Below are 13,671 nucleotides of genomic sequence, written 5' to 3'. Positions count from 1 at the left end.
TGTTCTGTCAAATCCTGAGTGAGAACCTCCTTTCCTCCTCCAGGAGGCTTCAAATGTGTCGTGGATGGGTCTTCCAACAGGAGAATGTCCCAAAACATTCAGCCATGGCAAACAAGGAATGGCTGAAGAAGCTTATCAATGTCAGGGAATGGTGTGACCAGTCTCAGGACCTCCATTCTATAGAGAACCTATGGAGAGAGCTAAAGCTCAGAGTTGCCAAGCGACAGCCACCAAATCTGAATGACTTTTGCAAAAAAGACTGGACCACAATTACTCCTGATATGTGCAGAAACCTGCTCATCAACTACCACAAAGGTCTGACCTCTGTGTTTGATAATAAGGGTTTAGCCACAAAACTAAACTCTGGAAAGAGTGTTCAAATACTTATTTACCCTCAATGAAATGCAAATATACATTCCTGATTTTTTTTTTATCTCTCCCTGCTCAAATGAACCATTAGGATGACAGACTGTCAGCTTCTTTTTAAGTGGGCAAACCTACAAAATTTGCGATGGATGAAATAGTAATTTCCTCCATGGTACAATTAAGAATAAGTTTAGGCCCCTGTATCGATTAGGAAAAAAAAGAAGTACCATTACCCTTCCAGCAGATCCATGGTAGACGTGGTGACCTCTGCATACAGCACGGTGTTTCCTAGAAGGCTGCTCTTCAGGTGTTTTCTGTAGGTCTCAAAACTAAAGTGTGGCCACTCCTGCGACCCCGTGGAGTCGGTGATGAGGGCCAAAGAGCCTTCAGCCGATACGGGACCTTCCTTAACTTCAGAGGAAGACACTAGCCGGAAAGACGTCTTGGATATCTTGAACTCTGCATTTTGATTGGACTTTGTCTGCAGCCACTTCATGAAGCTGGTTCTGGCCTCCTGTGTGGAACAAAAAGGAGACAACTTCAGCTATTCTGCATGTAAAGAGGCAAATCATCTTTAAAACTTTTCAAAGCAACATATGCTTATTAAAAACTTGTACGTACATCATTCTCTAATAGAGGACTGATATTGAGAAAATTGAGTTCAAAATTGCATTTCTGAGTATTTCTTGATTCCAATCATTGTTAATCAGGAGCAGATGGAAACATTTGAAAAATTGTGTATTTGTGGTATAGAAAATGCAAGCTTCCTGCGCCAAACTCTTAGCAATGGGGAAGGGAAGGGGGGCTGGGCTGCTCCACACCAACAGTCTCACCCACTACTCAAGAGGTTTGATTTCTGATGAACCACTGCCGCTGTGCAGAAACTTTGTCCAAGTAACAAAAGTTTTTTTTTTTTTTTTTTTTTAAAACAGCATAATCATGATTAAAAGACCACTGGGAACGCTTTGAAAATAGATGATAAGATGATTGGAGTAGGACTTTATGAATTGCAATAATATTGAACTTTTTCTTCATGCTAAACGTGAAAGTCTCATGTCTTCTGATTCAAGGCAGAAACAAAACTGAGGTGAAACGTCTTTGATTAACAGTTTGAGTTAAAACATTATCATTACACCTAGAAAAGTCTACATTTGCATCATAAAACCTTTTTGTAAAATTGAACTTAAACTACTAGAGAAAATATTTTCTTTAATTATTTTAGATAAATAGGAAGAATTTAAACATTCACCACATTCACTGCCAAATTCAGGGATGTCAGATTTTGTATTCATTTGTTGACTTTAACCAAAGAAGATTCAAAGAAAAAAATATATAAAATCAATTTTGGGAATTTGAGTACAGCAATCATCAATTAAAAAGTTCTCCTGTTTAAAAGCTGCAGTTTTCCCCCCAAATATCAGCAAAGAAACCGTGAAAGGGATAAATATATGATCTCGTTTCTACAAATTTTAACCGAGTGCTTTAAAAAAAACTTCATATGTATCTTGATAAAACAATTCTTAGGCAAAAGTGAAATTTAATAGGTGTAAAAAAATTAAATAACAGCGTAGAGATATGTTTTTTCTTATTTCTTGCTGATCCAAGATAAGATCTTGAATTTAGAATTTAATGAATGTTAACTCTTAATCAGATAATCCGATCAGTGGCCTTGTGGTGGAGTGTTCACCCTAAAACTGGAGGGTCGTCAGTTCAAAACCATACTCTAAAAAGGTTTTGGATTGGGGGGGGATTAAACCACCAAATATTTCCCTCCCGCAGTTCTATCTGCAGGTCACTGCTTCCCCAGGGGATGGGTCAAATGCGGAGAACAAATTTCACACGCCTAGGTGTGTGACAGCTAATGGGACTTTATGTGTTCCTCCATTTACAAGTACCAGCGTGTAGAGAAAGACATTACATTTTGTAAATGGATTTTAATGACATGTATGTGATTTAAGAAGAATTTGTTGAACAGTTATACATTCATGTCCATTTTTTGGCCATCAGTATCCTACATTTTAAGAAGTTGTTTCTGTTTAACCATGGTAGAGATCTTACTCCCTCTAGTGGCTGTTTCTAAAACACCCCAATCTCAGCTCCAGCTTCTGTTAGTGCTCACTTTAGAATTTTCCCCCAGGTTTACCTTTTTCTTCTGCAGACCAATCTAATTGTCTCAAACTAATTTCTTGAATTTTCTTGTAGACATATGGTTTCTTTTTTTTTTCTCCTAACAGGTTGTCTTTAGTAAGGAAATCTCTGAACTTACTGAAACTGTAACATCTGTGTTTTTTAACTATATCTATCCTTTAATGTCTGCTACCGTTTCACAATTTCCTGTAAAAAGAGTTTCAAGTCATCCCTGAGATATTCATGGAATCTTTATTTTTGAGAAAACATTAATATTTTCCAACAAATGTCCCAAGTTAAGGATTTAGTGAAGAGTTTTCAGTTCGTTTAATGACCAGAAGTAAAAATTGTAAAGTTTTAATAGTATTATCAATAATTCAAATCTTTACTCAGTTTTAATGTTACCTCTGCTGAAAAAACAAAAGCTGGGAGTCAGATTTGAAGAGCTGCCCTCGTGTATTTTTACAAGACCTCTGTAAACAGACGTGAAATTAGTCTGCAGCATGTGTTCACATTTTTGCATAAATTTACCAAGTCAAATGGTTTCCACATGTGTACAATGCAGAACATCTGCATGATGAATGAACAGTTGCTCATAGGGGTGTAGAGAGGAATGCTAAGAAACAAGAATTCATGCTAAATTCATACTAAACTTTGATTTTCATGCAAAGCATCATAGAAAACATGCATAAACTAAGCAAACCTTCACTGTTCTGGCAGAAGGACAACTCTGCACTGCAGCTTCTCACCTTAGAGGTGGCGAGCAGGTGGACCGGGCTTTCGGATAAAGTCCGGTTTGGTTCGCAGTTGAGCCCCAGAGAGGAGAGGATCTCAGTCAAGATTTCGTGCCGCAGCTTGTTGCCGAGCTTCAGTTCATCGAAGCCTTTTCGGTCCAAATTCTGAGACTCTGGTGTGACGTCAAAGAGGACCTGCAGGTAAATGAACGCACGTTTACTGAAAATCTGACACAGACGAGGAAAGACCAGAGCTTCACTGCTAATTAGTTCAGTATAAAAGTGGTTAACGGTCAACTGTTGAAATTTGAAGTCTTGAAAACATTTGTGCGGGCTGAACATTCACATTTACACAAATGGCTCTTTTGCTACAGGTTTTAACACAAAAACGTTCATTAGACTTGAATCAGGAGCCTGTAGCGTCATGTAAAGCATCAAGATTTCTTCTTTAGAGTCATTTATGTGGTTAATTGCTAGCTAAGACTGAACATTATAAGTCAGTTTTAAGGGCAGCATCACCGCATTAGCATGCCACACTCTCCATTTAAATGTCTTTTAAATTACAGCAAAATAAATGTTGTTCAACGTCCCACTCTGGTCATCCATGGATCTGTTTTAAAAGTGTTCCCAGAGGTTTTATAATTATGATTGTTGTTTTTCAACAAAATCCCAAACCTGTGTTGTTTACTAGGATATAGTTTCTGTAGAGCGGCAGTAGTTCTAAAGAAATTCACCCTCTGAGTTGTGGGCGGAACTGTTGGCATGAAGCAACCCCGCCCCCATTCCCATTGCTGGAGCTCTGAGCAGGGAGATTGCATTTTCTGTCACAAATACTCCTTTTTTAAACTCCATTCTTTTGTCTGCTCCTGATTCACAACCACTTGAATTAAAAAAAAGTCCAGAAAAGAAATGTTAAGTTTGATTTTCTTATACTATGTCCTCCACCACGACAAAAACGCTACAAGAACATCCCAAACACCCTTTTTGTCTAAGTGGGTCTTTAACATCCTTTTGTTGTGGTTCTGTTTTTTTTATAAAGTGGGTTCACCTGAGAAAGAACAGCTTCCCCTCCGTCCTCTCCGTGGGTCACCCGAACGATGACCATGTCCCTCGGATGAGGGGCGTCACTTTTCAGCTCCCCCCAGAGCTCCACCTCTCCCCCTCCCAGAGGGTCCCGTATGTAGACCTTCCCGCTCGCCAAAATGCTCACTTCCAGCTCTGTGCTGTCTTCCCTGGTGAAGGTCAGCCTCCTGACTTGCATGTGGCAACCGTCCCTGGCTTCCAAACGCAGACCTGCTGGGCAGAGGGCGGAGCCCACCCCCAAGACCTTACCGCCCTGGTTTAGGTAGATGAGAAAGCGGGTCTGAAGCTCAGGGGTTAGGGGCCCCTCATCTGCCAGCACCAGGAGCCTGGTGTTCTCCAGCCAGGGGTCGCTCAGTGCCTGCTGCGGCTGGAGAGGATAGATGATGCTGTTTTCAACATTGATGCACTCTGATAAAACCTTGAGGATGGCCTGATAGCGCTCCTGACTGCCACCGGTGTACACCAGAACATTTGGGAGGGTCTTGCCTTGACTGAAAAACCCTTTGGCGTCATGTTCAAGTTCGTCCAGACCCTCATCCACACTGTTCAGATCCACTGATCCATCATCCGGGAGGTCGGGGATGTTTTCGGCCGACGCGTACTTCACCGACAGGATGGTGCTGTTCTCTAGTTCCAAACACTCGTTGCAGCTGGAAAGATGGAGGTGATGGGCGTGGCCCTCCATGTGGTGATGGTTCCTCAAGCAGCTTTCATCCAGGTTATTGACCGGGCCCAACACTTGGCTGCTGGGGAGCGGCTCTGACCCGCGCCGCTCCTCCAGCATCCTCCTCACCTCCGGGAGGAGAAACAGGCTGCCTTTGCGGCCCTGAAGCTGTTGCGGTTCAACGGTCAGGTGATGACACAAGGTTTCGGGGACGGATGTTTTGGTCGCAGAGGAGTTTGCGCTCTGCTGTTGCTGATCCTTCAGCAGTTTGCTTAGAGTACGAGCTTGAAGAAGAACCGCTGCATGAACAGAACAATAAAAAAAAAGTGAGGGGAAACCATCTTTTTTGTTCAAAATCTGATGAGATTTCTTCAATCATTGACAGCATTTTCACTTACAAACTTAACAACTCAAAGGGAAACAAACTCTTTCTGGTGGTCAGAATGGAGGAGGCAACAACTATGTTTAGTGAGCCTGCAGGAGTTACTGGGGAGGGAATGAACGCAATGAAGGGGAACGTACGGACTATCTTCAAAGGCACGAGTCCATCGTCCAGCTGCAGTCGACCTTCAATGAACGCCACCCCAAGACGAGTGAAGTCATCTATGCTGGCCTGAGCGACCGCCCTGAACGGCTGGTCAGGGCTGCAGGCCAGAGGGAGGCAGCAGTCAGACCACTTCAGCACCTGAACACAACAAACAACATGAGAACCCACGTGCATGCTGGGAAAAACATCCAAATGTTGCCCAAACTGGGCCAATAACAGACTTCCTGCATCAAACTCAAATCTGTCAAATTAAAAGCATTTCTTTGATTACATAAGTAAGGGTTAATGGCCGACTATTACTGAGGATAATTAACTGTTGTTATTTTTTGCTCTTTTCTGTTCAATATATTATAGTTTATATATATCAAAAACATAAAAACAAAATCCCAGTAAATAATAAATGTTACCATGTAGTACTTTAGAAATAGTTTGAGCACTCAAGTAACATCTTTCCACTAGCTTTCTACAATATTTACATTATATCATTAGAAAAAAAGGCTCTTTAATAATATAATATAATGCTTTAATAACATCATTATTAGCATATTTTTATTAAAAATTAATTAAAAAACAACACCAATACAAAACCAAAATGCTTGAAAGTCAAACTTGAGGTAAAATTAGTTTTTTTTTTTTAACTGCTGTTAAAGAGACATTTTCTTGGCTTCTGATATTTACCCATTTAAACAGTCCTTTTACCATGTTCTCTTCATTCATTCATTTTCAATTCCGTTTCTCCCTTTCGGGGTCACGGGGCTGCTGGAGCCTATCCCAGCCACTTGTGGGCGAAAGGCAGGGGACACCCTGGACAGGTTGCCAGTCTGTCGCAGGGTAGAATGTCCTCAATCACACACCCATTCACTCTCACACTCACACCTAGGGACAATTTAGAATAACCAAGTAACCTATGAAGCATGTTTTTGGACGGTGGGAGGAAGCCGGAGACCCCGGAGAAAATCCACGCATACACGGGGAGAACATGCAAACTCCACACAGAAAGGTCCCCCATTGATATTGTGAGTTTTTTTTTTTTTATATCCCCCAGCCAAGATTTGAACCGGGGGCCTTCTTGCTGTAAGGCAAGAGCGCTAACCAATGCAGCCCCATATTCTCTTATCTTATCTTATTCTTTTTAACAGTGAGGCCTTTTACTGTGAAAGTTCTGATATTTCAGAGCTGAAAGTCTCAAAGAATTGTCTTCTGTTTCTTTTTTGTTAGGATAAGCAACAACAAAAAAAACCCTTTTGAATCTGCCTTTTTTACTCTGCAAACAAAGGGATGTACAGATGAAAAACATATTTACCTATGTGCATCATGACTACCTAATAAACAGGAAGAAATGAAACCTGAATGACACACAAACACATGGTCTTGTATTTAATTATTGACACTTTTGGTCTTTGGAAACAATCAGGATAAGATCATCAGATCTTTTGAGGTTTAAAAATGGTTTTGACAAAAAAAATAACGATAAAATTTGACCTATACATTAAATTTCACAGCATTTTTAAAGCCTTAATAATCATGCCTCTAAAAAAAATTGCCACTAAAACTTCAGCTTTTCTTCTGAACTAATGCTCAACTGTGTGGTGCTTACTTTCTTATTGGTTGTGGGAGGAGAAAGAAGTCCCACTCTGGGCCCTGCAGCTTCTATGATGAAGGAAATGTTATCTATTTGTGGACCACAAACCAGAGAGGATCCTAGAAGAACGGTCCACTTGCTCAGGTCGTCACACACCTGGAGACATTTTAATAAAGAAAGTCTGAGTTGAGACAGAAAACACAACATTTTATTTTTGGTATTTTTCTCATGATGGAGGACATATATAAAGAAAGTAAAGCTAAAAATTACTGAGTATTACTTTATTCACTTTGTTGTGAATACTGCTCCGACCTCTCAGTAACATGGAGAAATAGGAAGGGGGGTTGCTCGGCAATAGTGGCCCCACAGATAACTCATAGGTAAATTTCTAATAAACTCCTGCCACTCTGCAGAAACTATGTCCTAGAAAACAATAGTTTTTTTGTTTGTTTTTTAATAAAAAAACACTGGGAACATTTTGAAAATAGATCAAAAGATGATCGGAGAGGGACTTTATATATAAAGATTATGTGGATTGAACTTTACTATGTAACTCTTTAGTAATTTGCGAATGCCTTAGTAAATGTTCCCCTGACAATCAAAGCTAAATATGTTAGTTTTTTCTGAAAAAATCTAATTCCTTTCAGAAATTCATGTCCTGACATGAATTAGTGTTTCCTTTTTCTTTAACTTGTCTATAGAGACACTTTCTCTAAAATCGTGACTGTTCTGCTTATTTTTCATTCTACAGGTAAAGTTAATTCCCACAGTGAGACAGTCAAAACATTGAGGAGACTGCCCTCCTGTGGCAGCAACATGCTATGGCAGGTGGTGAGCAACATACGGACGGGCGCAGAACCAAGTCCAAGGTTGACAGTAAAGTAGAACAGGTGCAGAAGAACCAACATGTTCTACAAGCATTTCTTTTTTTTGTATAATACCTCAAGATTCCCCATTTTTAAAATTAAATTAGTGTTTTAAAAACAGTGTTTTTTGTTTTGTTTTTTAGATGTATCACATTGTTCACACTCACTTTAGTTGAATTTAACTATGGTGCTATACTTAAGCTGAATTCAGCTATGATGCTAGTAAACACGCTGCGTTCTCTTCGATGTTAGGTCTGTCCAGGCTGCCAAACTGCCCACTCAAAGGTTTATTAAACTTAAACTACGCACTTTATTTAGGAATAAATTATTTTATCATCTAAAAACCGTAAAACCCTCCGTGGATCGCTGCAGTCGGTGTTTTAGCTGAAAATCAAACAACTAAACCGTGTAAACAATCCTGTTGACCAATTTGCTAGCACTAATGACATGATGTTGTGACGGATGATTAAGCTAGGTTTCGAACCTGGGGCTCAGTAACATAAACGGCCTTGTCTCCGAGCTGGAGGAAGACGTTGTCCTCGGCGATGACTCGGGGAGCGGCTGCATGCGGTCCAGAGGGCGGTGCTGGTACCGACGCAGGCTCAGACACTGAACTCGGGCAGAAACTGAAGCAAAACCGGCTGCTGCTGCTACTCAGTCTGAACAGGCTGTTGCGGATCAGCATCGAGTAGCACTTATGGAAGCGCACCCACATGTAGACGTAGCACAGCGTTATCAGCATCTTCTCCACACACTAATGTCACGGCTGTCTTTGATCTTCATCTTTCACATCTTTCAAACCTCACAGCAAAGACTGTTGTGCTACTAGCGACTGTGTTTCTTATTTTCCTTTTTTTGATCTGGCAGATTAACGAGCATTTGCGCTACATCGCCCCCTGCTGTTGAACATGCGTTACTGCTACGCTTTGTTGCTTTAAAAACTAAATAAAAAAATGTATTTGCAATAAATAAAGTTACTTATAATAAAACACATATATTATACCCACTCATTTATATAAAAAAACATTAAAAAAATGTTTTTTTATATTCTTTACACTCCCATAACTTCACATTTGAAAACTAAAATAAATGAAAAACGATTGCTTTCACAGTTTCAATAAGATGTGAATTCTTACTTGAACTAAAAACTCTGCAAGTCCTATCAGCTTTATGAAAAGTATACTTTTGTATATATACAAACAGAGCACGGAAAAATACAAAAAACAGGTGTGTCTGTTCACAGACATGCTCAAACAGGCCGTTTACTCAGGGAACAAAGAGCAGGATTTACAGTTACAAATAGATGCCGTCAGAAAATATTTTTATTTCCAAACAAAAGCTTAAATTAATTGCAAACTATGCAGAGTTCTGCAACTGATGTCAGAGCAGTAGGTTTGGGTTCGGTGCCACTGGAAGGACCTTAAATTTTGTTGTTGTTGAGTGAAGTTAAAGGGAACTGCCAGATTATTTCCATGCCGCAGCACACATGCAGGTGCTTTGCATACAGTTAGAGTGTAGCTCTGGAAGGCAGGGACTCATAGTGCAGTCTGCTATACACTTCACGAAATACACTAACAGTACAAATCAGACAATATTATTAGACGACTTTTGACAAAAGAAAAGCTCAGATTTCTGTCTGCAGGCTGACATGTGTAGAATAAAGTGTACATGATATACTGTAATAACTGTCCTGTTGTGTGAGGGTGATTGTGGTGAACAAGCGACAATCGCAAAACTCATTTAAAAAAATGAAATATGAACTCATGTATATTATTTTGAGACATGCATTTCTGAGACGCCTATTTCATTGGCTTAATCCAAAAATTCCTCAAAAAGAAATGGAAATAAATAACTTGGTCCATATTTTTTTTTGCCTTATAGTAAATTATCATTTTCTCTTGGGGCAGTAGAAGGACTTTCCTGCTAATTTCAAAATGGCTGCTTCCATAAAATCTCTAAAAACACTTTTGGTGGAAAAACGTTCAGCTAATTTTCAAAACTTCGTGGTGAAAATAACTCATTTATTGTCATTTGGTTTTTTAAATATCAACTTCCTGCATTGAAAGAATGTTAATTGTTGATAATTCTTTATTTATAATTCAGTTACACCATGTTAAAAACATCTGTTTTAAATTTGAGACATAAACTACTTTTTTCTAAACACTCAAGGCAACTTCATTGTGGGGAAAAATATACCAAATCATCCAAAATATCATAAATGATGATTCGTAAAGATTATATTGCTATTTTTTAATGGGATGTTATGAAAGGGTTTAAAAACACCTTCATTCCCAAAAAATATTTTTCTGTCAATTCTTTGATGTAATGACTTTTCTAGGGTTAAACATTAAAAGATTGTCATTCCATAAATAAACAAAGGGGACATTTTTAACATTAAACATGTAACAAATGTGTATTTAAAACATAAATACATGCTATAGAAAGAATATTTTACTTAGGAACAGAATAAAAATAGCAATTTTCCACTTTAGAATCACAGTTGAGTCGTCTTACGTTGTTGAAAAAAAGGCTCACAAAGAGCAGAAAATATAATTTATTGTAATATGAAGCACATATTGCAACGAAGTCCCCCAGCCAGTCTTGAATAGCAGTTAAGATATTAAAAAAATGTTCAGCTTCAGCTATTTAATATGACTTTTATTTTTACAAGGAGTTTAAATTCATTATTGCTGTTTAACCCTTTTGTTTTGTAGGTCACTAATTTGTAACATACCATTAAATCTAGGACTCCACTTAATTTAGCATCACCTTGACCTGAAAAAGCATAGAAGAATATTATTTTTTATACCAGTAATTGGAAATTGAGTCAGGCTGGAATGGGTTAAATATTTTGTCTGCCAATGTAAATCTGATAAGTATTAAAGCTGAGGTTTCTCTCCTTATTGTGAAAACCCCCAAAACAGCCCAACTGTAGGCTAACAGAGATTCTGTGCTGCAGTGGTTGTCTGTTGTTGAGTAGTTTGAGCCACACGATCATCCTGATGTTCTCCAAGTAACCTCTATTGCAATTTGCATGACAGGCTTTAGACTCATTTGTATAATTTGTGCAAAGTCCTGTGAAATCAGATGTGCATGTTGGCTGCTTGGACAGGTAAATTATTTAGTTTAATCTGTTATCATGTAAGAACTGTGTTTTTCTTTTTTTACAAAAAAGGGATGAAATGAACAATTTATTGAAAAATGTTTGTCACTGTTACACATGAGAATCAGTTAGATGTTGCATGTTTTTGCATTGACTGTGGACAGAACTAGACAGAACATGCCATCATACCAGTAATCAAGTAAATTGAACAGTCAACAGACTTACAGTCTGTTCACTGAATACGTTTTACAATAGACAGTAATCCAATGAAACAGCTGCAATGAAAAGGACTAAAAAGAGAAAGAAAAGACTGATTTCCCTAGCAGTTAAGGCTGTGGCTCCACTGTGTTTGCTCCTGTTACTCAGACCGTGCCCTTTATTTGGAGCCGGGGATTGGTCCAGGGCCAACATTTGCATGGCAAGGGTTACTTGAATGAGAAGCTCGCCGGATTTTCACTACCTGACATGCAAAACTGATGGGAGGCCAGTTAAAATGGCGGATAAGCACAGCCAGCACAGGTGCTCTAACATCCACAGAGTGACTTTCCAACCTCCACCCTCCCCTGTCAGAGTATCAGACCTTCACCAGTTTTCTTGGACAGGGTTATGCAAATGAGAGCTGTGATTTTGTTTGGGCGCTTTACCTGCTGATAGTCGAGGGATGAGGCTCTAGTTGTAGAAGGTGATAGACACACCGCACAGTAGCCGTTCAAATTGATTAGAGTACTAAGATTGCAAGAGTAGTATGAGCTAAAATCCAAACGTGAAGTTAAAAAAAAAGAAAAAGATCAACAAAATCTTCAGAATTTAAGAGATGCCAAGATCTTTCCTTGTGAAGAAGAAACGTGGTGCATGTGGAGCATGGCAATGGAAAGAACCAGACAAGACCATAGGTATGAATCTATCTATCTATCTATCTATCTATCTATCTATCTATCTATCTATCTATCTATCTATCTATCTATCTATCTATCTATCTATCTATCTATCTATCTATCTATCTATCTATCTATCTATCTATCTATCTATCTATCTATCTATCTATCTATCTATCTATCTATCTATCTATCTATCTATCTATCTATCTATCTATCTATCTATCTATCTATCTATCTATCTATCTATCTATCTATCTATCTATCTATCTATCTATCTATCTATCTATCTATCTATCTATCTATCTATCTATCTATCTATCTATCTATCTATCTATCCACAATAATTTGAAAAATGTATCAAAATCAAATGAAGAACTGAAGTTGTACTGATTAAACCTTTAAGGTTCTTCTACGTGAATTTTTCAGCAGTAGCTGAACTAAGACTTACAGTAATGAGCAAATGATCAGTCCTGTTTTCGCCAAACTAAAGTATTTGTTTTTGTCAAAACATGTATTACTTTTTGAAACTGTGTCTGTGTAGCTACTCGCTGTGATCAAAATGCTGGACTTTAATTTTCAGGAAAAAATTTGGTTGAATATATGCAAAGGTTTTTTGCAGTAAGTTTATCAATCAGTGTGTTAATGGACAATAAAATATGTCTGAGTTTACTGTAAAAGTTTGACTGTAAAGGTTGTCTACTGTTTTTGAGTTTTGCTTACTCACTGGAGATAATAGTGCAGCAAATATTTTAGACCATCGCTAAAGTAGGCTACTAAGACATTTCAGGTTATTTAGCCAAGCTTAATACAATTTTCTCAGTTGCATCAGTGCATTTCTTACAATAGTATTAAAGTTTGCACCACTGCTAAGGCATTTTCTCAAAAAAGTTAGTGCAAACTGCAAAACATAGTAGGTGCTTGTCAAAATGACAAGTTGTAACTCCAGCATCTTTGAACAGTCAAGTCAAATGGTTTGAACATGTTTTCATTGGGACATATTGCTCTGGAATTCTTACCAATGTCATGTAAAGTGAAGACAGCCTTATATATCATTCGTGGCATTTTGAAAACTAGAATAAAAAAGAAAATCAAGACACTGACTATGCACTCTACTTTATACTGTATATTTGCAACTTGGTTACAGCATTGTGCACCTGAAAAAAAAAAAGTTTAAAAACAAAAATTAAACTCCCCTTGGCTAATAAACCTCCCTGCTGTGGTTTTGAAACAGACAATATTGTAAAACAGAGAGTGCTGCAAATGAATCATGAGCTAGACGCTCCTGTCTGTTTGGCCACATATCTTCATTGACTTCACAGCAAATGTCAGCTCTGTCCATGCACTGAGGAAAGTATCTTCTTACTCAAGAACCCTCTGCAGACTCTACTGTGATATCATCACAAGCTGCATTCATGGCTGCTACAGAAGTCATTTGGGTATGTGGATGCTGGTCATATTCCTTCCACCTCCTGGAAGAGACAAACACCTCAATTGGATTTAGAAATGGAGAGCAGGGAGGAAGATACTCCACTAACATCCTGTCATGTGCTGGAAAGCACTTCCCGACCACAGCAGAGTGGTGAAAGCTTACGTTATCCTAGCCTACTACATGCTTTCAGATTGTCACCAGGCTAATCCCAGGCTAAAAGATACTGTCCCTATGAAAAGCATTCATAAAAGTCAAAAGGTGTTGTATATTGTATGGGCCAAGACGGGTAACA

At 38.6% G+C, this 13,671-nt stretch overlaps 1 protein-coding gene across 1 annotated transcript in view; it reads right to left on the bottom strand.

The window, feature by feature from the left end:
• hlcs (holocarboxylase synthetase) overlaps nt 1-8,831 on the bottom strand; it is a 29,348-nt gene extending 20,517 nt beyond the window's left edge. The window contains exons 1-6 of the mRNA XM_004076454.4: nt 8,454-8,831; nt 7,119-7,259; nt 5,497-5,659; nt 4,276-5,273; nt 3,243-3,422; nt 600-880 (exon numbers count right to left, since the gene is read on the bottom strand). Coding sequence (XP_004076502.1) covers nt 600-880; nt 3,243-3,422; nt 4,276-5,273; nt 5,497-5,659; nt 7,119-7,259; nt 8,454-8,711 — 2,021 coding nt within the window. The 5' untranslated portion in view covers nt 8,712-8,831. The remainder of the gene's footprint in view (nt 1-599; nt 881-3,242; nt 3,423-4,275; nt 5,274-5,496; nt 5,660-7,118; nt 7,260-8,453) is intronic.
• Nucleotides 8,832-13,671: the final 4,840 nt, after the last annotated feature.

Source organism: Oryzias latipes, chromosome 14 (assembly GCF_002234675.1).
Source record: "Oryzias latipes chromosome 14, ASM223467v1".
Lineage (NCBI taxonomy): Eukaryota > Metazoa > Chordata > Actinopteri > Beloniformes > Adrianichthyidae > Oryzias > Oryzias latipes.
Note: the sequence above shows the minus strand (reverse complement) of the source record. Positions and strands in the feature narration are given on the sequence as shown.